The 26,182-nt window shown below is 36.9% G+C and overlaps 1 protein-coding gene across 3 annotated transcripts in view; it reads right to left on the bottom strand.

Moving 5' to 3' along the window:
- The window catches only part of SOS1 (SOS Ras/Rac guanine nucleotide exchange factor 1), a 144,602-nt gene that overhangs the window by 72,688 nt on the left and 45,732 nt on the right, over positions 1 to 26,182 (bottom strand). For all 3 annotated transcript variants that reach the window (XM_034952969.3, XM_003817632.6, XM_008970879.5), the window contains exons 2-5: positions 13,283 to 13,408; positions 4,324 to 4,455; positions 2,353 to 2,517; positions 265 to 474 (exon numbers count right to left, since the gene is read on the bottom strand). In XM_034952969.3, the coding sequence (XP_034808860.1) occupies positions 265 to 474; positions 2,353 to 2,517; positions 4,324 to 4,455; positions 13,283 to 13,408 (633 nt within the window). The remainder of the gene's footprint in view (positions 1 to 264; positions 475 to 2,352; positions 2,518 to 4,323; positions 4,456 to 13,282; positions 13,409 to 26,182) is intronic.

Raw genomic sequence — 26,182 nt, 5'->3', positions numbered from 1 at the left:
ACAAGAAGCTTTATCCTTTGGAGTACATGGACAATTCTGTGAATTCATTTTCACTTACATAATCAGTCTACTTTGTATTTTGTCTCTTAATTTCTAATGTTAAATCTCTTGAAACTGTTGTAAAACTTTGTGATCATGAATTAAGTCCCACAACTTAAAAAAATTAACAAATTAGTAATGATGAACTATGCAACTTCAAATTTGAAGTGGTCATGCAAATTTCACAACACATTCAATGACAGGCATATATACAATGATACTTACATTAGCTGAAAACAATTTTGAATTGGAGACAAAGGGCTCTCTAAAAACTTTTATAATTAGATTTAGTTCCCTTATATATTGTCGAATTTCTGCCATAAATGCTTTTACCAAATCATAGTAAGTTTGTTCTCCTGAGGTGGAAGGCTCTTCATCAGTTAAAGATAATATATTAATATCTTCTACATCTTGATGAAACATATCCATCAATACCTATACAGTCAGAGATATAAAAAAGTACAATAAAATGTGAAGCTTTCGTAGAATTTGATGTGAAATGCTCTAAGTTCTCTGAATAAAGTTCTTAAATGATAAAAAAGCAGACAAGCAAATTTCTCTTCTTGGATATATTGCCAGCATCCCTCCACAGCTTCTCTAAAACAGAATTCGACATCTGATATCACTTACTACACTCCTCCAAGTTCTCTATCACTACTAGTATTTATCTGTCTGTCTCTCTTGTTAACGTGTTACTTCCAATTTGTTTCCAGATCCTGTCTTTAATTTCCCTGACTTGGTTTTCTCTGTTTTATACCTTGCCATCATCACTTTATTCCATGGCCTCAGTATCTCATATTTAAATGTTTATAGCTGTCTATTTGGCCGATTTTCCTACATTTGTTGGGAATAGGTCAAAATAAGCTATTATTTTCTGCAAGAAGTCTACTGTTACTACTCTTGCTAGAACACATCTTTCCCCTTCTTGAGAGCTTCTACAGCATCATATCTCTATAACACAATAAAATATTATTTTATCTTGTGTGCTTTCTGATTGTTTCATGAATATAAGTATACCTTCATCAACTCTGGGGCCTTATTTTATATATACTTATCTTGCATCTCCTCTCTGTGTAAACATGTAGTAGGTACTCAAAAGTATTTTATTTATCTGATTCATTAAAAAGCATCAAGTATTTCGTATTCGTGTCTTCAGTTAAAAATACCCAAACATTTGAAATTCTTCTTCAAATCAGGTGGGTTTTTTCACTCTATATGGCCACATTCTCAAAGAACAAATAAATACTAAAACATAATTTAGTGGAATCAGTAATCAGAAATAATATTCCAAATCAGTAAGAGTATAATGAGGAAAATGGAATGAAATGCTTCATCAGAAAACATTTTCCTTTCTGCAAAGTTGTTTTCATAAAGTGAACATCCTTAGGTAATGACTAAAAGCTTTAGACTCAGAGAGACCTGGAGTTCAAGTCTAGGCTTTGAAACTTCTCAGAAAATTCTGGACCAATTTCTTTATCCCTGTGAATTTCAGTCTCCCTTTTATAAAATGTAGATAAGATCACTTACCTTAGAGGAATATCATAAGGACCAACGGAGATAAGCCACATATATGCTTAACCTTCAATAAGTGTTTGCTCTTATTATTATTATTGTAAAACCACAAAGTAGTATCTGAAGAAAGCTAGGTGCTGAAGTAAAACTATCGTTTTGTGGTTTTACATTTTGAAAAATTGTTTTTAAGTAAATCCATAACCTTACAAATCTTTCAATCCAAATAAATTTTAAGAAATTAACTACTAGCCGGGTGTGGTGGCTCACGCCTGTAATTCCAGCACTTTGGGAGGCCAAGGCGGTCAGGAGTTCGAGACCAGCCTGACCAACATGGTGGAACCCTGTCTCTACTAAAAATACAAAAAAATTAGCTAGGCATGGTGGTGTGTGCCTGTAATCCCAGCTACTCAGGAGGCTGAGGCAGGACAATCACTTGAATCCAGGAGGCGGAGGTTGCAGTGAGCCAAGACTGTGCCACTGCACTCCAGCCTGGGCGACAGAGTGAGATTCCGTCTCAAAAAAAAGAAAAAAGAAAAGAAATTAACTATTAAGAGATTACTCTAATTAACCCTAGTTGCAACAGCACAGAAGAAAAAAACTGCATGACATATTTAAACACATTTTAATATTATATATCTAATATCTTATTTCTATAAAGTGGTATCTTGAATCCCTACTATTAGGTTACTGGAGATATTCCCCAACACATAATACAATTTTATTCTATATGAATAGTACGTTAGCATCTAATAAGTCATAAAAAGAAACTTAAGAAAAAAATAGAAAAGCTCAGTTTCCTACCTTGTCAGCACACATTGCCACTTTAATATCTTGTTTTGTAATTTCATAATGCCGTATATTTCTTACATAATTCCCAACCAGCTTTAAAATGTCTGCAGAAATGTATTCTAAGACTGCTACTATGTAAACAGAAACCTGGTGGTCAATTTTATAACCTAGGACCTCCTGCAAAATTAAAAGAAAAGCATGTTTAAACATCATATACTGTGCATTTAACACACTGATTAAAAATAAAAAACATATTTGCACCTTAGCTTACACTTTTTTTCCTGAGGGCCTGTGCTTACCAACAACATTTAATTGTAAGTGGTTCAACAATGAATAATATATGTATTACTATTGAAAATGTAACCTAAGAAAAGGCAAGGCAAAATTACCTCTAATGATGTAAAATACTTAAGCGGAGATTACAAATAGATAATCCCTAACCTATAAAGGAAGGCCCAAGTTTGGGGAAGGGAGCAAATGCTCTTTGTTACCTACTTCAGAATACCTGGAAGTAACTATAACAAACAAGTTTTTTCTTTTACAAAAAATGAGAGTTAATATATTATTGGTATCTAGGAATCTCTACCAGGCTTATACTTTTAACTTTTCCAAGGGAAGATGAGCTCCCCAAAACCACAGCGGGCATATTCCTGGTATTCCTGGCAATTTCTACGAAAATAAAATTCATGTTATGTCCTACTGAATAATGGTTGCTGTTAAGAAAATGTTAAATAGCCCTAATATTAAACTTCGAAGAGAATATGGGCTTTTGTGGGACTGGTCTGTTCATACAGAATAACAAATTCTATTTTCCAAACAACCCATTTAAGGGAAAAAAACAACTTTGAAATAAGAAGTTTGTTACAAATTGGAGACAGGCTGCATTTACCTTTTAGGGTATATAAAAACTAATAAGTGTATCATGATAAAGGTGTATTAAAATAAATTGAAATGATATTCACAATTAGCACATAAAACTCAAAATTTAGGATTATTAACATAATATTTATATACCTCAATTTGTTAATTCCCTTAGAATACAATTCAACATATGGCCAATGAAAATCATGAAGAGAATGATGAATGCCTTTTCCATAAGGCAGGTATTTCTATTCAAAGAACTGAATGCAAAATACAACCTTAAACTCATTCAAGTGTTTAACTTTAAATTTTGGACAACATCAAGCAAACCTGAACTTCCTAACACTATCACTTAGAGTCTTGTGAACTTGGCATAGAAGTTACTTAATCACTTTCTGCCTCTGTCACCTCATTTACAAACTGTGGATAATAATAACTTTGTTGAATAATAAAACTCAGACAATGTATACAAGTATTAGCATTTTGTCTGTATTATAGTATGTACAAAATTACTGGCATCTAAGTTTTTAATTATTATAATACCTATATTTTTGTTGTGAAAGGTAATAGTAGTTCGTTACATTAACTAAAATAGAAATAGCATTATTCGAGCTTCCAGCAGTTATTCTATTAGTTCTATAGAGATTCAACTGACTGACTGACTTATTTACATGATAAGTAGGACTGGAGAGTTTAGGTGATCTTTTTGTTCCAAGATTACACATAGCCTTGTAGCCTTTTCACAGAGGTCTCTACACAAAGTACTAACATCAAAAGGATTTATAGGAACACTTAGGTCTAACCAACAAGAAAGGAGGAGTTTTATAAATTCTCTTTGTGGTCCTAATTACATCTGAGATAAACAAAATCCACAATAACTTTCTTAGTCCTCTCAACTTGCTTATTACTGTTGATATGAAATTACTTTAAATCATGTTGCCCAGTTTATATTTTCTTATTATCATAGCATCCCTTCCCACCACATAAATCTCTGGAAAACTTAGAATGAGAGAATTTTACTCTTAAGTTGACTCAATCATCCGTAAAATATATTCTTACTGTATAAAAATGGTGGGTTTTATTTTTCCCTTAAAAGGCAAGAAGGCAGTAGTTCAGCATTACCTTTAATAAAGGATGAATTTTTTCTACTGGGAGAGATAAAGGGTTTCTTCGCTTCCTCTTTTCAATAGCTGATTGGGCATCAGCTATTGCCCATTTATCAATTGGATGAGGGAAACTTTTTTGAACACGTTCCTTGGAAAATAGGAAAATAACAACTAAGCAAAAAATATATTAAATAGTGCTCTTCACTTAAAATTTACTTTTAAAATCAAAGAATACCAAAAGTAGAGCTTTTCACATGTGGTATAATTTACATTACAAACATATGAAGCTAAGAGAAAACAGTAATTGTCAATGTATTAGTTCCTTAATTAGACAATAAGAAACTAAACATTCTTTCTATTATCTAGGGGGAATATCACATCCTGAATTTCAACTTCACTGTGATAAAGCTAATTACAAGAATGAGTAGAAGCTACTTTAAATAGTACTTGTATAAAATTTCAAGGAACAACACCCAAGATCAAGAAGTAAATATCTAAATCCAGTTCTCACTCACTTTTCCTTACTTTTAGTAGTAATTACATGCAGCATTTTTCAATTGAAACCTCTATGAATATTCTTTATCCACCATGCAAAGGCACTTCAAAACTATTTACAAATCATGGAAAGCAATGGTTTGCATTGGTGACCGCAATTTTAATACACTGTAGTTTCTTTAAAGTCCTCCCATAGTCATTAGTTTTTAACAAGATACTTCAATTTAATTTCCAGAAATTCTTTAGTTAAAATTTCCACTGAGAGTGAAAGAACTCAGGTTACTATCACAGCTGAATTTCCTTCCTTATTAAACTAATATAATTCACTTCAAAAAGGCGCTTTCATCCTCTCAAAACTTTAAAAAATCCACTTGCAGGATACCATAACTAAAACCAGTAGAGGTCGCTATTACATAACTTTTACACATGTGTTTTGAATAAATGAGTATTCAACTAGTATGTAAAAACTACTAGATGAAATTAAACATCATCATAATTATAAATCTGAATAAAAAGTTTTATTATTTGCTAGTAAAATGGAAAATTAAAAAAGTGTGATGCCATGTGATGCCCTTGGTGGTGAGGGAGGGGTGGAGAACACAATGATTCTTGGAAATCTTAAGAGCAAATCTATAAATTAAGGAGTGTAATCCATTCAATTTTAATAAATTTTCATCTATGTCCAAGGCTAAGTCAGCTTCCAAATACAGTTATTTTAATTCTAATTAATGGAATTAGAAGCATGTTGAAAGAAATTATAGCAGTTAAAAATGGGGTTTACAAACCTTTTCAACTGTCTAGTTGAAAAGCTGTTTGCCAGGACACCAGCCTCATGCAGTAAAACGCAATACAAAGGCCCAAAATATTGAGGAGGCATCGCAGGTGAAAAGGGAGAAAAGGGAAGGGGTAAAGGGAGAGAAGGGAACATCCAAAACAAGAATTCTTTTCTTTTTTCCAAGTTTATTTTACAGACTTGTTAATCCAAAAATGACAAGACATTTAGGACTAACTTACGTGGTTTTCAGTTAAAATGTTTATAGTGATGGGTTTAACCCATGATTAACTAAGTGCAACCATGGTACAAACCTAATTATGTTATGACCCTGTGGCTTTCCAACATTTTTTAAAACCTCAACTCATAGTAAGAATAAATTTTCAACACATTTTTACATTATACCCTTACATACTGCACACATACTCAAATGAAACAGTTTCCTAAAACAAACCTGTCCTTATTATATGTAGCACACTGGCATTTTCTATTCTGTTTTTTATTTGTATATTTATTTATTCTGAGACAGAGTCTTGCTCTGTTGCGCAGGCTGGAGTGCAGTGGTGCAATCTCAGTTCACTGCAACCACCACTCCCAGGTTCAAGTGATTCTCCCACCTCAGCCTCCCAAGTAGCTGGCATTACAGGCGTGTGCTACCATGCCCAGCTAATTTTTGTATTTTTAGTAGAGATGGGTTTCCCCATGTTGGCCAGGCTGGTCTTGAACTCCTGACCTCAGGTGATCTACCCACCTCAGCCTCCCAGAGTGCTGGGATTACAGGTGTGAGCCACTGTGCCCGGCCTGTTTTATTTTTTAAAATGAGGGTTGGGCAATGCACTAAAGTAATTTTATGACTTACTAATGGCCATGACCTGGAGTCTAAAAACACTGGTGAACAGTGTAGACATAAAAGCAGTAGAAAAAAGTAAAAATAAAAAAATAAAAGCAGTAGAGAAGGACAGAAGTTGAACTCAACCTAACAATTAATTCTAAATAGAGTTACATGTCTTTGAAAAAAAAAAAAAAATCACCAGCGGTGGAATTACAGAGACTAATTGTAGGCAGGGGTTGAGGTAGAAGAAAAAGAAAACAGAACAGCAACCCCTGTCCATATCAATTATGTCTACCTCATTCCAGGTTTATTGTTTTGAGGAAGGAAAGAAGAGGAAAGAAAATCTCGAATGATTTTTAAAAAGGCAAAGTGGTAATAATGAAGCATAGCACATTTTAAACTTACTTACAAGGGTATTAATGAAATCAAATTACCAAATACATACTTAGGAGACAATGTCAAGGGTCAAAATGCATGCGGAAAGATTCGTAGGGTTAAAAAAAAAAAAAAAAAAAAAGGTGTTTCGAATGTGGAGAGGCCAAACTGAAGGAATTACTTTATTTCATGTAGTGGCAAATTTATAATTTTATGGTAAAATAAAATTTCTTTCACAAACACTTTATATTTCTTTACTTTTTATTTATTTTGGGGGGGAACAGGGTCTCGATCTATCACCCGAGCTGGAGTGCAATGATGCAATCATAGCTCACTGGAGCCTCAACCTCCTGGGCTTAAGTGATCTCCCTGCCTCCACCTCCCAAGTAGCTGGGACTATAAGTACGTGCCACCATGCCCAGCTAATTTTGTTATTTTTAGTAGAAATGAGATCCTGCTATGTTGCCCAGGCTGCTCTGGAACTCCTGAGCTCAAAGTGATCCTTCTGCCTTGGCCTACCAAAGTGCTGGGATTACACACATGAGCCACTGCACTCGGCCTTCATGTATTTTTAAAAAGAAGCCCAAGGAGGACTGAACAATGAAAGATTCATGAATTAGAATACTATTACTCTCCTAATTTCAAGATTAATAATTTTATTTGTATTAAATGAGAAACTCTATCTTGATTAATATCTAGTCCCTCTGGGAAACATTAATGAGATACAGAGCTAAGCTGAAGATTCACCTCTATTATTAGCAGAACCCTGTCTTTTCCTTTACATAATAAATAGGTTTAAAAAGATAATCTTGATCAATTCCAATATAAATATTCTAGGTCCTATATAAATTCCTACATATGTACTTCAGTTAAAAAAAAAATCAGATCCCCACATACTTTGGTATGTGTGGGAGAAATTTGTTTTTGTTTAGAAAGGTAGAAAATATGGATAAATTATTTGGGGAATCTAAATGTTAATGGAAAGCTTATTAGAAATTATAGGGACTTGGCTGGGCGTGGTGGCTCATGCCTGTAATCCCAGCACTTTGGGAGGCGGAGGTGGGCGGACTGCTTGAGGTCAGGAGTTCAAGACCAGCCTGGCCAATACAGTAAAACCCTGTTTCTACTAAAAATACAAAAATTAGCCAAGCATGGTGGTGCTCGCTTGTAGTCCCAGCTACTCAGGAGGCTGAGGCACGAGAATCACTTGAACCTGGGAGCCGAAAGTTGCAGTGAGCTGAGATCACACCACTGCACTCCAGCCTGGGTGACAGAGGGAGTCTCTGTCTCAAAATAAAAATAAAAATAAAAATAAAAATAAAAAGAAAAGAAAGAAAGAAATTATAAGGATTCTTTAGGATTCTAAGGGAAAAAAAGCTAAAGAAAAAAAATGAACGGAAAACGAAAGCAGACGTTTTACATTTTACGATGAAGGGCTAATGACAAAAAAAAGTCTAAGATAAAGAAGTTAAAAAAAAAAAAAGCTTGAGATGAATGAGGAAAAGAAAAATGTATCACTGTCCTGAGAAATCAAAGCTGGTTAAATATAGGTACATATAGACCAGAAAGGGAAGGAACAACAAAGGAAATCAGTCCAGTCAAGTAAAGAACAAGTACAATTATGAAAGGACAAGACCTAAGAAATTAAAGAATATACTTTACTAGGGTCAAACACAGGAAAAAAATATTAGCTTTTGCCTCTATTTTTTCAAAGTTTAAATACAGAAAATTATATTTATTGTAAAAGAGGGAAAGAAATAGATTGAAGCAATTTTTATACTATCTTTTAAGACTTGAATGAATTGGAATCAACAGAGCCAAATAATATATACCCTTCTTCTGCATTCCCCAGCATTAAAATATATATAATACAGTTGGCCTTCCATATCCATGGTTCTACATCTGTGGATTCAACCAACCGCAGATCAAAAATATTTTTTTAAAAATAAAAAAAATACAAAATTTAAAATACAATGTAATAACTATTTACATAGAATTCAATTTTTTTTTTTTAAGAGTTAGGGTCTCACTCTGTCACCCAGACTGAAGTGCACTGGCATGATCATAGCTTCCTGCAGCCTTGAACTCCTGGGCTCAAGTGATCCTCCCACCTCAGCCTCCTAAGTAGGTGGGAGTACAGGCACAAGCCACTACACTTGGCAACATTTACTTTTTATTAGGTATTATAAGTATTCTAGAGATGATTTAAAGCATATGGGAGGGTGTTCATTAGTTATATGCAAATACTATGCCATTTAATATAAGGGACTTAAGCATCCATGGATTTTGGTATCTTCAGGCAGCAGCCTGCAACCAATCCCCCATGGAAACTGAAGCACGACTCTACTTCCTTATTCGTCTGCAACACTGCCTGATGGTAAATACTAATATATTGGCAGTACCGATTAGTGATTATTGGCTACATCAATAAAACAAAATTCCATTCATTTGGACTATGATACTTTATAATTTGTGATAATCTGTAGTACAATTTATCAAAACTTTTTAATTACCATCAGCAAAACATGTATGCAATCTATCTGTTTTCAAGTACTTTTGAAGCACCTATTTTCCTAAAACTATACAGCAACTAAAAATCACTCTTAGACATATCCCCTAGGAGCTACCAAATTAAGCAGTAATTGCTACCATACTTTGAATTATGCTTATACTTTAAAGCAAAGTGTATTCTTTAAACATTTTTTTTTTCAAACTTCTTTTTTCTTCCTTTTGAGACAGGGTCTCACTCTGTCAAGAGTGCAGTGGCGCGATCACAGCTTACTGCAACCTCAACCTCCTGGGCTCAGGCGAACCTCCCACCTCAACCTCTCAGGTGGCTGGGACTACAGGCATGTAGCCCCATGGCCAGCTAATTTTTTGTATTTTTAGTAGAGACAGGGTTTTGCCATGTTGCCCAGGCTGGTCCTGAACTCTTGGGCTCAGGCAATCTGCCCACGTTGCCCTCCCAAAGTGCTGAGATTACATGTGTGAGCCAGCCACCACACCGGCCAAATTTATTTACTCCTTAAATTGATGTATAAAACTGTACATGTATATCATGTACAACATGATGATGCTTAGAAGTACATATACACTGTGGAAAGGTTAAATCTAGCTAATTAACAAATGCATTACCTCACATAGTTATTTTTGTGGTGAGAACAATAAATACCAATTCTTAGCATTTTCAAGTGATGTTAACACCTCTTAATACCACCACAGTGGGGTTTAGGTTTCAACATGAATTTGGGAGGGGCACAAACATTTGGACCATAGCAAATGGTGTCTTACATTCTTTTATCAGGAAATAATTTTCCATTTTCCTCATTGACTAGGATTCAGTATTTCTTTAATACACTTACAAAGCTTTGTATTAAAATAATAAGGGCCCATTTCAAGAATATACCATCATTAACTATAGTCACCATGCTGTACAATAGGGTCTCTTGACCTTATTCCTCCCAACTGTAAATATGTATTCTTTGAACGAATCTTCCCCAGTTCCCTTTCTCTCCAATCAACACAGCCTCTGGGAACCATTATGAAGCGTATTCTTCAGAAAGATTTTTAAATGTGTATATTCTGATAATTCAGATTGATCTATTTTTAAAATACATTTTTTTTTTTTTTTTTGGAGATGGAGTCTTGCTCTGTCACCCAGGCTGGAGTACAGTGGTGCAATCTTGGCTCACTGCAACTTCTGCCTCCCGGGTTCAAGTGGTTCTCCTGCCTCAGCTCCCGAGGAGTTGGGATTACAGGTGCCTGCCACCATGCCCAGCTAATTTTTTGTATTTTTTTTTTTTTAGTAGAGATGGGGTTTCACCATGTTAACCAGGCTGTTCTCAAACTCCCAACCTTAGGTTATCCGCCTGCTTCGGCCTTCCAAAGTGCTGGGATTACAGGTGTGGGCCACTATGCCCAGTCTCTATATACATTTTTCTTATGTGACCCTCAAAACTTAAGAAAAATATTTTATGACTCATCCCAAAACACACTTAGGGCTTGCTAAATTTAGGGCCCTTATTATTTTAATAGAAAGCTTTGTAAGTGTATTAAAGAAATACCGAATCCTAGTCAATGAGGAAAATGGAAAATTATTTCCTGATAAAAGAATGTAAGACACCATTTGCTATGGTCCAAATGTTTGTGCCCCTCCCAAATTCATGCTGAAACCTAAACTCCACTGTGGTGGTATTAAGAGGTGTTAACATCACTCTTCCATTCTCATGTAAAGTCCTGCTACCATTCTGTCGAACTTTATGGTTTACATTAGGGACACACAAAATACCCTGGCCTCTTAATTCTATAAAGACCTCATCTTGGGGACCTTCACCCCTGGTCTAGCCATATCCTGCTTTGTAACTATGTTACTTATGAAATCTTACATTGAAACAACTCTTTCTCTGATCTCAATCTGCTCTATTTCTCTCTTTCAGATGTCCTAATATTATTAGTTCTCTGACCTTACTGAGAACTCTAGTACCCTTTTCTCTCCATGTTTTTCCATTATATGTGCCCTCTCCTACCTGGTATTAGAATGCATGCTCAAAAAGCTAGACTTTCTGGTTAAAAGTCTTGGCTTCACTACTTAATAACTTGGGCAGGTTATTCAACCTCTCTGTGCTTCAGTTGAATCATTCATTCAACTTATATTTTCTGAGTGTCTTCTCTGTGCCAGATATTGCTCTAGGTGCTGATGATTCAACAGTGAACAACAACAACAAAAATTCCCTGGAGCTTACATTCTAGTAGGGAAAAAACTAATACCATCTTGATGGGATTATTACAAAGTTTAAATGAAATGTAAAGCATGGAAGTATTCAGACTAGTGCATAATACTATATAGCAAACCCATCAGCTATCATCACATTTCACTTTTTTCCTTATCCAATTTCGATTCAGTGATGCTCTTCTCAGCAGTTTCTCATTGGATATGCCTGTCTATCAATCCCTCAGCCTTCAGGGTAGAAGGACAAGGCCTGAGGTTGCTAGAGATTACTTCCTACCCAATCACACATAAAACCCAATGTTTTATGTGTGCCATAAAAACATTACTTTCTATGTGTGTTGTGTCCTGAAAAGGTTGCAAAGCACTGCCATTACCAGTTTTTACAATTCCCTTGCCCTGCTGTTCTCCTGCTATACATCCATGAGGAAACACCATTCAGTCCAACTATCTTTTTTTGTGCTCACACTTGAGTGCTGCAAAAGCAAAGTCACAGAAACCCAAAGATTTGAAGTACTGTACACTTGAAGTCATTAAAGTCAAACGGTCCTTCATCATTGCCAGGGAACTCTTTCTATTTCTAGCTGTATCTCCCATTTTCTACAGTTGGTACTTCAAAAACCTTATTCTTCTCTCCAACTTTCGACTCCTTCCGAACTCAGTTTAGATATATCTTTTTCTTGGAAGCTATCCCAAACCCCAAAGCATCTATCAGTTACCCCTTTCATGGTTTTCCATATACTCTTTACTCATAGAATATCACATTATGTTACTGACTACATATCTGTCTGTATCTCCATTAAATCATAAGCCCTAAAAAGACAAGGGCCATATCATCTTTCTAAGAGATTACAGAACCTCCTTCCTAGGTGTTTAGATGTTTCCCTCTCTCTCAATTGGTGGGAAATAATTCACTTACCACCTAAAATACATGTAACAACTGAAGATCAAAACATTAACAGAAATCTTTTTGGAATGTTAGCTGGCTTTAATAAAAGAAATGCTTGGACATATGCCACTCCTAAAGGTATGGGTATATCATTCTATCATCAAGAAATTGTTCGTTTTAGCTTACAAACAAAAAAATGTACAGTTTAACAGCTAGAATATATACAAACTATCCTATATGCAATACAGGTTGATTATCCCTCATCCAAAAATCCAAAATCTGAAACTTTTAGCATTTTTTTTTTTTTTGGAGTCATGGTTCCACTCTTTCATTCAGGGCTCACCGTAGCTTCGATCTCCTGGGCTCAAGTGATCCTCCTGCCTCAGCCTCCTGAGTAGCTGGGACTACAGGCACATGCCACCATGCCTAGCTAGTTAAAAACAAATTTTTTTTTAGAGATGGGGTCTCACTTTGTCTCCCAGGCTGGTCTCGAACTCCTGGGCTCAAGTGATTCTTCTGCTTTGGCCTTCCAAAGTGCTGGGATTACAGGCTTGAGCCACCACATCAGGCCAAAATCCAAAACTTCTAGATGCTGACATGATGCTCACTGGAACACATCAGAGTTTGGGTTTTTGGATTTGGGATGCTCAACCAGTAAATATACTGAAAACATTCCAAAATCCAAAAAAAAACCCCTCAAAATCTAAAACACTTCTGTTCCCAAGCATTCTGGATAAGGGATACTCAACCTGTAAAGAGTTAAATCCAGGCTTCATTTTCTTATATACCATATATAGAGAGAGAGCAAATTCTTTCCCTGTTCACTGACATTACAACCAACACACAAATTAGATATAAAGTAAATACAAGACAACATTTGTCATACCTCTACATCTGAAGCACTTCGGGGCTGAGCTTGGCATAGCATATTTAATAATTGCAAAATTAATTCTTCAACATACTGAAGAGCATCATCATTAGACTCGAGAGTAGGATGAACTTGCCCCTGGACCTATAAACAAAAAGCAAAGTAATTAAAATGTGGGTTCCATATCATTAAACAAATTTTTAAAACTTTAAAAAATGTGGGTTTGTGGCCGGGCACGGTGGCTCATGCCTGTAATGCCAGCACTCTGGGAGGCCAAGGCGGGCAGATCACCTGAGGTCAGGAGTTTGAGACCACCCTGGCCAACATGGTGAAACCCTGTCTCCATTAAAAATACAAAAATTAGCCGGGCCTTGTGGTGTGCGCCTGTAATCCCAGCTACCCAGGAGGCTGAGGCAGGAGAATTGCTGGAACCCAGGAGGCAGAGGCTGCAGTGAGCCAAGATCTTGCCACTGCACTCCAGCCTGGGCAACAGAGCAAGACTCTGTCTCAAAAATAAGAAGTGGGTTTGTACTTAAAAATGTGGTCTGGCTTGCAAATACAGATTTGAATGATACTGACCTAGAAGTCAGGAGTTCTCAACCCTTTTTCCCAGCCACATGCTTATATGCTCCTGGAGATCCAGTTTACCTAACTAAATAATTTCAGTATGTTTTTTCTCATACTATGGTTACAATATGATGCAGAAATGGGGAAAGGAAGGGAGAGGCTGAGGTGATGATAAAAGATACAGTTTGTATGTTTTTGCCAGGAACCAGTTAGAACATTTATTCAACATTCTGCTTGGGCAAAACTGACCTCCTATGGGCCTCTGACTGTTGTTTAACTTTACCATTCCTAATAAATGATAAAATCCAGGAGGGGCATGTCTCATCAAGTTCACCAGTGTATCTATGGCAGCAAGCACTGTGCAGGCACGCATATTACAAGCTTGATAAATTTAAATAATATTTGTGAACACAAAGTCACCCTGTATCAAAGGACACAAAATTTGTGACTGTCTATACTTCAGGAATATTGGTGGCCTAAAAATCTTTACCTTCTTTCTCCTCAACCATTTCTTTAATTTTTTTTTTTTTTTATGAAAAGTTTTACTTAAGAGTCCACACTGGAAAGAAGCCTTGACCATTTCTTTAGTTGAATCTCAGGCCAGTGGCCTCTGTAAAGCTTGCATGTTAATAAACAGCATGATAGTCTTTACTTGCATCCCTTTGTTCCTCCCTAAATAAATGGCAAGAAAAGACAGTTCCAGGAGAGAAACAATACATGTTCCAAAACATGCTCAACTCTCCAACAGGTGGTAGGGCACTTACTGGATGAAAGTGCAAAGTATTCACTGGCTCAGAGCACACAGTATGGCCTGTCCTACTACACTTCATTAGCCGAGAGGGTGTGACAGCCTCAGTGTACAGGGAAAATTTTATAAACAGTGTACTAGACTGAGTGTGGTGGCTAATGCCTATAATCCTAACACTTTGAGAGGCTGAGGAAGGAGGAACACTTAAGGCCAGGAGTTCAGGACCAGCCTAAGCAACACAGGGAAAACCTGTCTCTACCAAAAAGCAAAAAAAAAAAAAAAAAAAAAAAAAAAGCCCAGTAGGGTGGCACATGCCTGTAGTAGTCCCCACCTACTCCAGAGAGTGAGGTGACGTGGAAGGATCGCTTAAACCCAGGATGCCAGGGCTGCAGTGAGCTATGATTAAACCACTGTACTCCAGCCTGGCCAACAGAGGGAGACCCTGTCTCAAAACAACAATAAAAGATAGTATCCTACGTAATAATTTTTTAAAAGTACATATATGTATATATACATACGTATGCATTCGTATACATTTTAAAGGCAAATAGCATTGTAACAATCCAGAACTGCATGAAGAGGTACTACACAGAGTATGAGCTTTAAAACAAAACTTATTCATTTTTTATTTTTTTGAGACAGGGTCTCACCCTGTCACCCAGGCTGGAGTGCAGTGGTGTGATCTCGGCTCACTGCAACCTCCGCCTCCTGGGTTCAAGCAATTCTCCTGCCTCCGCCTTCCTAGTAGCTGGGATTACAGGCACCTGCCACCACGCCCGGCCAATTTCTGTATTTTTAGTGGAGACGGGGTTTCACCACGTTGGCCAGGCTGGTCTCAAACTCCCGACCTCAGGTGATCCACCCTCCTTGGCCTTCCAAAGTGCTGGGATTACAGGCATGAGCCACTGTGCTTGGCCTAAAACAAATTTTTTTAACAATTTAATTTTACAGGTGAAGAAACCCAGAAGGCTTAAATCATTTGCCCAAGAACTTTTGATCATATTGACTACAACAATTACCAATCTGATTATAATTTATCTGTGTACAAGTATCCCTGTTAGGTGACTGGATGGTTGTACAGTTAAAATAATAGACAGTGTGTACTACAGCCCAGAATTCATAATTCTGAGTTCTGTGCTCTCCATTCACCATACCACCACACTCTGACTAATGTGTGTAGGTATCAAACCATATAAACTTATTCCTCTTCAATACTTAGCATGACCTTTAAAAAAAACAAAACTGGAACTTGCAAAAGTTTTCTTTTTGTACACTGATTTGCATGCCCCCAATGGCTTAAACTGTCTTTTCAGATAACCTTTATCTTAATGAACAACATCTTCATTTTGCAGTGAATGCTACCACCACATGGTAGGCTATTTCTATCTGGTTCTCAGTCAAGTTCCTTTCATTTCTGAAACTCTTTCCTTAGTATTAGGACATACTCTATTCAATTTCTTCCCTAATTTCCTTATTCCTTTTCCATGTCCTTGTAGAGTTCCATATCTTCCTCCATTCCTCCACCCCTTCTACTCTTGTATGTTCACTCCCTTCTCTTCTGCCCCCTAAGTAACCTCATTTACTTCCACATTTAACAGTCACCTGCATGGATAACCCCAAATCTATCCCTAGTCCTGATTTCTCTCCTCAGTTTTAGACCCAAACTTCAAATTACCTGTAGGATAGTTCCACCTATTCTACCAAAATCTCAAACTTAACATGAAAAAAAGAAGAACTTAAGTATTTTAGAAAAACACAATATAGACTGCTCCTGATTTCACTTAGATGTAGTCCTAGAAAATGTAGCTATAATTGGGGGTTACATTCCAGTTCAAAGCCCCAGCATCACATAAACTATAGCTACAGATTTATAAAACCACAGACTTAGAGTTAAAAGGGACTTTAGAAGTCATTTAACTAAGTCCTCTATTTATTGTATTTGTTTATTTGAGATGGAGTCTCGCTCTGTCACCCAGGCTGGAGTGCAGTGGTGCAACCTTGGCTCACTGCAACCTCCACCTCCAGGGTTCAAGCAATTCTCCTGTCTCAGCCTCCCAAGTAGCTGGGATTACAGGTGCCTGACACCACGTTGGGCTAATTTTTTTTAGTATTTTTAGTAGAGACCGGGTTTTACCATGTTGGCCAGGTTGGTCTCGAACCCCTGACCTCAAGTGATCCGCCCACCTCCACCTCCCAAGGTGCTGAGATTACAGGCGTGAGCCACTGCACCCAGCCAGTCCCTCTATTTAGATGATGAGAAAGAAAAATGATACACCCACAATCCTGTCGCTAACTAGTAATACTGCAAATATTGAACCTGGGCCTCCTGGCTCTTTCCACTAAACCCTTGACTATTGAACCTGGAGGAATCTGCGGAGTACCCTAGTGTACAGAGTGGATGCCCATGGACCATATCTACTTATATAGTGGGCTTCCATATAAAACTTGGCTTGAAGTATGTTGTCATACTATTTAATAAACATCTATTTCATGTCATAAATACAACTACAGTCCTATAAATCTTTACAATTTGAAAAGGGAAAATCATCATTGGTTACACAAAGGATCCCAATGTTTATAAGTTATATAAAATTATATTAAAAATCTGATATAAATCTCAAATGTTAGAGAAGATAATAAATGTTAAAATGAAAATATTTCATCAATAATTCGAATTACCTTTTAAAAATATCACAGGCCTTTGAAGAAGGGGTCTAGGCATTCGAAAAGATGTTTTAGAAAGTATTCAAGAAAGTATGATTAAGTTTTTTTTGTAAAGTTCACTGTTTTTCAAAGAAACCCATGTATATAATTCTTCACTAATATAGCTCCATTTCCAGCTGCTCTTCAATTTACACTTTATGCTAATGCAATCTGAACTATTCGCAGTTTGCTAAAACACGGCATGCAGTTTCGCTCACACTGTTCCCCATGCCTGTCATTCATTCTCTCAACTTTTTTTATCTGCCTATTTGGCTTTTTTTTTTTTTTCAACTTGTTTTCTTTGTCCTTTTCTTCTTCTAAGCTATTTGAATTTCAAAACCCAGATTACACCCCATTTAGGAAGACTTTCTTGTTTCTTATCTCTAAGGCAGAATTAATCTCATTCATTTAACTGATTTGTTGAATCTATTAAATACTAGACCCTCTGTTAGGTACTGGAAATACAGATATGAATCAAATATAATCCCTGCTTGTATGGTCCTTATACTCTTACTGTGTTAATCCCTATACTATATACCACATTTCTGTTATTGGGTTTATCATGTTGACTTATAATTACATGTTCCCTTGTCTGTTTCCTCTTTTGGATAGTGATGTTCCAACTGGGCAGGGCTTTATGTACTTATAATTTTCTCCTTGCTTTTCACTCTAAACCCCTGACATTCAGGGGATACTCAAGGCTTCTGTGTTATAGAGGTGAGGGGAATAAAATATTTCTTTCTTGGAATTAAAATTAAAAAGGTGTGATGTTAAGACTAGAGAGTCTGTTTGGTTGTTTGGTTGATTTCAGGAGCATAAGCCTTTAAAGCAGAAACCATTCACAACACAAAAGCAGTTAGAACTAAAACAGATGTTAATTATGTAGAGTTGTATATAGCCACAATGCAATGAAAATGCAATGGTTAAAGACAACAACGTGATACTGCTTATAATTCTAGCATATATAATTCAAATGTTAAGTTTGGCACTTTGTATAAGCAAAATTTTGGAAATTCATATTCAGTTTTATTTATTGATGGTTACTAATATCCAAATAAGAACTATTAAATAAATCAAACAAAGAATTAGTCAGCTTAAACAGAAAATAACACGTGATGCCAACTGCACTTCTAAGCTTCTAGACATTAACCATTTTCACATCTTAAAATCTGTCAAATGGGAATCACAAAACTCATCCATGTATTTAAGAGATCAATAAATTGTTTTACCCCCTTAAAAACAAAAATAAAACTTAAAAACTCTAACTGAAAAACAAAGGCAATGGTCCATACTTAAAAGGCAAGCAGAGTACCAACTCCTAAAAATACAAAGGCTGTTCTTTATTCTTTCAAGAAGATGCTGTTAGGATATTTCTTTAAAGAGCAAACAGAAGTAGTATTATATTTCACAGGTAGGCAGAATAAACACACTTCTATTCCATGAGATAGTGTTACAGCCAAAGTGCTCCATTCCATCATAAATGGTACTCAGAGACATTTAATAGATCAAATGATCCAAGTTATTTAACTCTATACAGAATAGGTTACCCTGTCAAATCTTACGGCAGTCTTCAGAAGCCATGTACAGCTGATTCAGAGTTGCATGTGTGTTTATGAGCAATTATAAATAAGCATTTCAAATTGGGTCTAAACTATGTGGGTTTTCCAGGTTTTGCCATTTAATGGCAAAACATCAATTACTTTTGCACCAACCTAATAGTTTTCAAAAAACATTACATTTTATACTTACGTTTACTGACACAGAAAATTTCATATACTTCTTTATATTTTCTTAAAGTAATTTAAGTACAATTAATGCAAATACTTTACTAAATAATTAACAACAGCCTTAATAAGAATTTTATAGTAACTGTTCTTTTAAGGAGTAATCACTATATTCAATTAAAGATGAAAACTCTTGAATTATAAACCTTCCTTAAGGACTATTTGATTCTATCTTGACAGTTCATTTTGTCTCTAGTAAGTTCCAGCAGATTCTGAAGCAACTTTATTGGCTATTATTGCCAGGTTTTGTGGAGTCTGAAAAGGCAAAGGGATTTAGGTGTATATCAATTCCTAGTTGTTTGATACATGAGTTCTCCAAGTGTATTCAGGAACCCCTTGGGTAAACTGCCAGAAAATACTCTGTTGAATTCTGATGAATCTTTCATATCCCTTGCTAGCTAATGGCTTTCTGGAGAATTGGAAAAGCTTCTAAATTATGCTCCGTCATGTCTTGAGCTCAGATCTGTTACTTTTATTTAAAAATATAAAGACAGAATTTGAGATAAAACGTAATAAAGATCGGAATAATCAAATCTCTTTCTTAGTGTTACAATTCTTTAGTCAATGTTTGATGCTTTAGGTGCTTATCACTCTGAGGTTAAAAAACAAGGCAAAAATCTTTCATCAAGAAATAAAATTTAAGACCAGCCTGGGCTGGGCGCGGTGGCCTACGCCTGTAATCCCAGCACTTTGGGAGGCCGAGGTGGGTGGATCACCTGAGATCAGGAGTTTGAGACAAGCCTGAGCAACATAGTGAAACCCCGTGTGTACTAAAAATACAAAAATTAGCCAGGTGCAGTGGTGCCCACCTATAATCCCAGCTACTGGGGAGGCTGAGACAGGAGAATCGCTTGAACCCGGGAGGCAGAGGCTGCAGTGAGCTGAGATCCTGCCACTGCACTCCAGTCTGGGTGACAGAGTGAGATTGCATCTCAGAAAAAAGAAAAAAAAAAAAAATAGACCAGCCTGGCCAACATGGCAAAACCCCATCTCTACCAAAAATACAAAACTTAGCCAGCCGTGGTGGTGCACACCTGTAGTCCCAACTGAGGCAGGAGAATTGCTTGAACACGAGAGGCAGAGCAAAAGACAAAAAAAAAAAGACAAAAATCAAACAAATCAGAGCACTTACATCTTTCCCATAAATAAAATAAACTAAAAATATTTTCTCTGGCTGGGCACGGTGGCTCATGCCTGTAATCCCAGCACTTTGGGAGGTCGAGGCAGGCAGATCACCTGAGGTCAGGAGTTCAAGACCAGCCTGACCAACATGGAGAAACCTTGTCTGTACTAAAAATACAAAATTAGCCGGGTATGGTGGCACGTGCCTGTAATCCCAGCTACTTGGGAGGCTAAGGCAGGAGATTTGCTTGAACCCGGGAGGCGGAGGTTGTGGTGAGCCAAGATCGTGCCATTGCACTCCAGCCTAGGCAACAAGAGCAAAAGTCTGCCTCAACAGGAAAAAAAAAAAAAAAAAAAAAAAGGCATAGAGACTAAGAACAAAATGATGTGTTGGGGAAACTAAGTTGGACCATGGACCAAAAAGTACATGTAGGGAGACTGGAAGGCGCAGGTTGTATATCATGCTAAGGAGTTGGGAAGTGATCGGGGTAGCAGAAAATAATTGTAAGGTTTTAAGTGAGACACGGACATAATTGGACTGTTTGCTGAAGTCAAAAATGTCAGTATGAAGGATGGGTTAACAGAGATGAGGTTGAAGGAAGCAAAACTAGTTAGAATGATGCCACAGGCTCCCTAAGAAGAGAGATTGAAGACCTGGACCGAGGCACAAACAGTGGGAGGTGGGAAAGAAGGGCCTGTTAAGGTAGAAGGAGGTAGGCTTGGATAACTACTTTTTTGGGTGGTGGGGGCAGCAACAAGAGTGAACCACCAACTTAGGACAGGAAATACTAGAAGACAATATTTTCCAGGAAAGATAAGAAATTCAAGTTTGACATATGAGTTTAAGGTTCTTGTATTACATCTAGGGAAACAAACCTGAAATTCTTTTTTTATCAAGTGGCTCCTAAATTTTTTCAGCCTTTTTTTCTCCTCTAAAAGAAGGAAAGAAATAAAGAAAAGCAACAGTTAATAAATAAAAAACAAACTTGAAAGTCAGGTGTGGTGGTTGACGCCTAAAATCCCATCTACTTGGGAGGCTGAAGCAGGAGGATTACCTGAGTCTAGGAGTCCGAGACCAGCCTGGACAAAACAAACAGACTCCATCTCAAAATATTATAATAAATTTTTTAAATTAAAAAAATAAAAAACAAAGTTGACACTTTGAAAAGTACTAATAGAAAAATTGCTAAAAGATCAAGAAAAAAGAGAAGGCACAAATACTACTGTATTATACACAAGAAGGAGGGGCATAACTACAAATATAGCAGTTTAAAAAGAGAAAATTATGAAAAACTTCAAATCAAGCTTTGAACATTTAGGTAAAGTGAACAAATTCCTAAAAATTATAAGTTATCAAAACTGACTCAAAAAGAAATAAAACATTTCTAATGGTTTTCTAATCATTAAAGAAATTGTATCAAAGGTTTAAAATCTTCCCACAAAGAATGTAATTTTACCTTTCCAGAAATAGACAATTCCAACCTTATACAATGTGTGCTGTGTACAACTGACATTAAACCAAACCAACACTATCTAGGAAAGAATAACTGTTCATGGACATAGATGAAAAAAAATCTTAAGCAAAAGTAGCAAACTTGGCCGGGTGTGATGGCTCATGCCTACAATCCCACCACTTTAGGAGGCTGAGGCTTGAGCTCAAGAGTTTTGAGACCAGTCTGGGTAACAAGGCAAAAACCGATCACTACCAAAAATACAAAAATTAGCCAGGCATGGTAGCACACATCTGTGGTCCCAGTTACTGGGGAGGCTGAGGTGGGAGAATTGCTTCAGCCCAGGAGGTGGAGGTTGCAGTAAGCCAAGATCAACCACTGCACTCCAGCCTGGGTGACAGACTGAGACCTTACCTTAAAAAAAAAAAAAATAAGGGTAGCAAACCAAATTTAGAAATGTTTAGAAAAGATACTACACCATGACCGACTTGGGCTTATTTCAGGAACTGAGACCGGTTCAACAAAAGTAAATCTTTTGTGATTCTCACATTAACAGATTAAAGGAGAAAAATGACAATAGATGCAGAAAAGGTAACAATTCATGGTTCCTAACAAATATACAAGCAAAAACTCAGGGCCTAGAAATAGAAGAACATTTCCTAAACTTGATAAAGGATATAAACAAAAAGTGTACAACAAAAATCATAATCAATAGTGCAATACTAAAAGAACTACCTTTAAAACCAGGGACAAGACAAGGATACCTACTATCACAATGTCTACTCAACATTGTCTGGAGGTCCTAGCCAGTAAGATAAAAAGGATTGGAAAGGAAGGAATAAAACTGTTATTATTTGCAGGTAATATAATTATTCTAATTGAAAACCCAAAAGAATCTATAGAAAAATTACAAGAGTTAATAAGTGAGTTTAGTAAAATTGTTGAAATAATCTATAAAAGATAGTTGCACTCCTACATAAGCAACAAACAGAAAATATAATTTTTTAATGATAGTTGCAAAAATAAAGTAATAGAATAATTAGGAAAATAATCTTATATATGTGTATAAAACCTTTATAGGCTGGGCACAGTGACTCACGCCTGTAATCCCAGCACTTTGGGAGGCCAAGGCAGGTGGATCACTTGAGGTCAGGTGTTCGACACCAGGCTGACAAATATGGTAAAACCCTGTCTCTACTAAAAATACAAAAATTAACTGGGTGTGGTGGTGTGCATCTGTAATCTTAGCTACTTGGGAGGCTGAGGCTAAGAATTGCTTGATCCCAGGAGGCGGAGGCTGCAGTGAGCCGAGATCGTGCCAGAGTGAGACTCCTTCTCCAAAAAAAAAAAAAAAGAAAGAAAATCCTTTATGAAGAAAAAAATTTAAACTTTAATGAATGACATTTAGAAGACCTTAAATAGTATTAAGGAAGTACCATAATATCTCAAGATGCCAATTCTCCTATACTCTAAACATTATAATTCCTATTAAAATGGAAACAATTTTCTGAAAAATTGAGATGCTGATCCTAAATTTAGAAGAGCCAAGAACAACTAAGGCATTCCTAAAGAAAAATCAGGCAAAAAACTATTTTTCCTGCCAGATAAAGACATGACTACGCTACAGTGATTAAGATACTAAGATATTAGTGCAGAAACAGAAAGACCACCATAATGGAGAGCTTGTATACAGATCTTGTATGAAAATAATATAAAACAAGAGCCAGTAGTATAGATTCATGAGGAAAGGATGGATCATCCAATATATAGTGCTAGGACATTGGCAAATTATTCCCTATCACATACCATATATAAAAACCAACTGAAGATGGATCAAGTACATAACGGTGATAAGCAAAAGATTCAGAAACTTTTAGTAAAAGCATAGCAGGATATCTTTATAACCTGAGTTAGGAAAGAATTTATTTAGAAAGACACAAGAAGTATAAAATGAAGAAAAATTCTAATTCAATTTCATTAAGAACTACTGCTTAATCAACATATCACAAAAAGTGGAAAGATAAGTCACACACTGGGACACATATAACCTACAAAGGAAATATCCAGGATAAATAATAACAAAGTTTTAATAAAAACAAATCCTCAGTTTTCTAAAATGGGCAAAAGTCATGTACAGACATTTCATGGAAGGGGAAACACAACTGCCCCATAAATATTAGAAAGGTGCTCAGCCTCAATCTCAATCTCAATCTCAAGCCTTAGCCTCGTATTTATTTGTATTCAAGTAAATACAAATAAAAACCATAAGACATTATTTTACACCTACTATTTTGACAAAAATTCTAAAATCTAAGAATATCAGGTATTGGTAAAGACATAAAGAAATGTGAATTTTCACCCATTACTGGTGGGAATATAAAATAACAATTTGGATTAAAGTTTAACATTACTTAGTAAAGTTAAATACACACACACATTATGATCCAGCAATTCTACTTCTAAGTACATTATTGGAGGAGTCCCCAACACCTGGCTGCCAACCAATAAATCTCCTCAAACCCCATTAGGAACCAGGCCACAGAGCAGGTGAGCAGCCTACCGGGGAGCATTACCACCTGAGCTCTGTCTGTCAGATCAACAGGAGCATTAGATTCTCATTGTCATGGGACCGTGAACCCTACTGTGAACTGTGCATGTGAGGGATCTAGGTTGCACACCTTGTAAGAATCTAATGCCTGGTGATCTGAGGTGAAAGAGTTTTATCTCCAAAACATTTCCCCACCATGGAAAAATTGTCTTCCACAAAACCAGTCCCTGGTGCCAAAAAGGTTGGGGACTGGCCGGGCGCGGTGATTCATGCCTGTAATCCCAGCACTTTGGGAGGCTAAGGCAGGCAGATCATGAGGTCAAGAGATCGAGATCATCCTGGCCAACATGGTGAAACCCTGTCTCCACTAAAAATACAAAAATTAGCCAGGTGCGGTGGCATATGCCTGTAGTCCCAGCTACTTGGGAGGCTGAGGCAGGAGAATTGCTTGAACCTGGGAGGTGAAGGTTGCAGTGAGCCAAGATTGCGCCACTGCACTCCAGCCTGGGTGACAAGAGGGAGACTCTGTCTCCCAAACAAACAAACAAACAAACAAACAAAAAAACAGTTGAGGACTGCTACATTATAGAACTCTTATATGTGCACAACAGATGAACAAGCACAAAAATGTTAACAGTAATGCTTAAAAAGCAAAACTTGCAAATAACCAGAATGTCCATCAACATTAGAATGGACCAATACATTGCAGTAGATTTAGAAAATGAATATTACTTACCAGCACAAATGAATGACCTAAAAGTTACACAATAACATAAATGAAATCTCTAAAACATAAAATGGGGCAAAAATATAAGTTACAGAACAATAGAAACAATATGATCCATTTATATCAAGTTCAGAAAAAAGCAAAACCAAACTATGTTCATTGTTTATTAATTTATACTTATGTGACAAAACTATAAAGTAATTTAAGTAGTTGATTAATCTAAAACTCAGCTATTACCTCCAGGGGAAGGGAAAGAAGATGCAATCAGTAAGGAAACCAAAGAAGCCTTTAAAAGTGTTAGAATTTTTTTTTTTTTTTTGTGAGACGGAGTCTCGCTCTGTCGCCCAGGTTGGAGTGTAGTAGTGTGATCTCGGCTCACTGCAACCTCCACCTCTTGGGTTCAAGCAATTCTCCTGCCTCAGCCTCCTCAGTAGCTGGGATTACAGGCACGTGCCACCATGCCCGGCTAATTTTTGTATTTTTAGTAGAGACAGAGTTTCACCATGTTGGTCAGGCTGGTCTCAAACTCCTGACCTCGTGATCTGCCCACCTTGGCCTCCCAAAGTGCTGGGATTACAGGCATGAGCCACTGTGCCTGGCCAGAAATACTTCATTTTTTATCCTGTATGTTAGGTACATACATGTTCATTTCATTATTATTTAAACCAGCAGTCTCCAACCTTCTTGGCATGAGGGACTGGTTTTGTGGAAGACAATTTTTCCACAGACTAGGAGGAGGTGGGTGGGGAAGCATGCCTAAAGTCAGTGGTCCCCAACCTTTTTGGCACCAGGACCAGTTCTAGGCAAGACAACTTTTCCACAGACTCGGGTGGGGAGGATGGTTTCGGGATGATTCAAGTGCATTACATTTATTGTTTACTTTATTTCTATTATTACATTGTAATATATAATAAAATAATTATACAACTCACCATAATGTACAATCAATGGGAGCCCTGAGCTTGTTTTTCTGCAACTAGACGGTCCCATATGGGGGGGAATGGGAGACAGTGACAGATCATCAGGCATTAGATTCTCATAAGGAGTACGCAACCTAGATGCCTCACACGCACAGTTCACAACAGGCTCCTGAGAATCTGATGCCTCCACTGATCTGAAAAGAGGCGGAGTTCCGGCGGTAATGCGAATGATGGTGAGTGGCTGTAAATACAGATGAAGCTTTGCTCACTCACCCACTGCTCACCTCCTGCTGTGCGGCCTGGTTCCTAACAGGCCATGGACCAGTATCAGTCTGTAGCCTGGGGGTT

The sequence above is a fragment of the Pan paniscus genome, chromosome 12, assembly GCF_029289425.2.
Source record: "Pan paniscus chromosome 12, NHGRI_mPanPan1-v2.0_pri, whole genome shotgun sequence".
Lineage (NCBI taxonomy): Eukaryota > Metazoa > Chordata > Mammalia > Primates > Hominidae > Pan > Pan paniscus.
The sequence above is the reverse complement of the archived record's forward strand: the minus strand, read 5'-3'. Positions and strand labels throughout refer to the sequence as shown.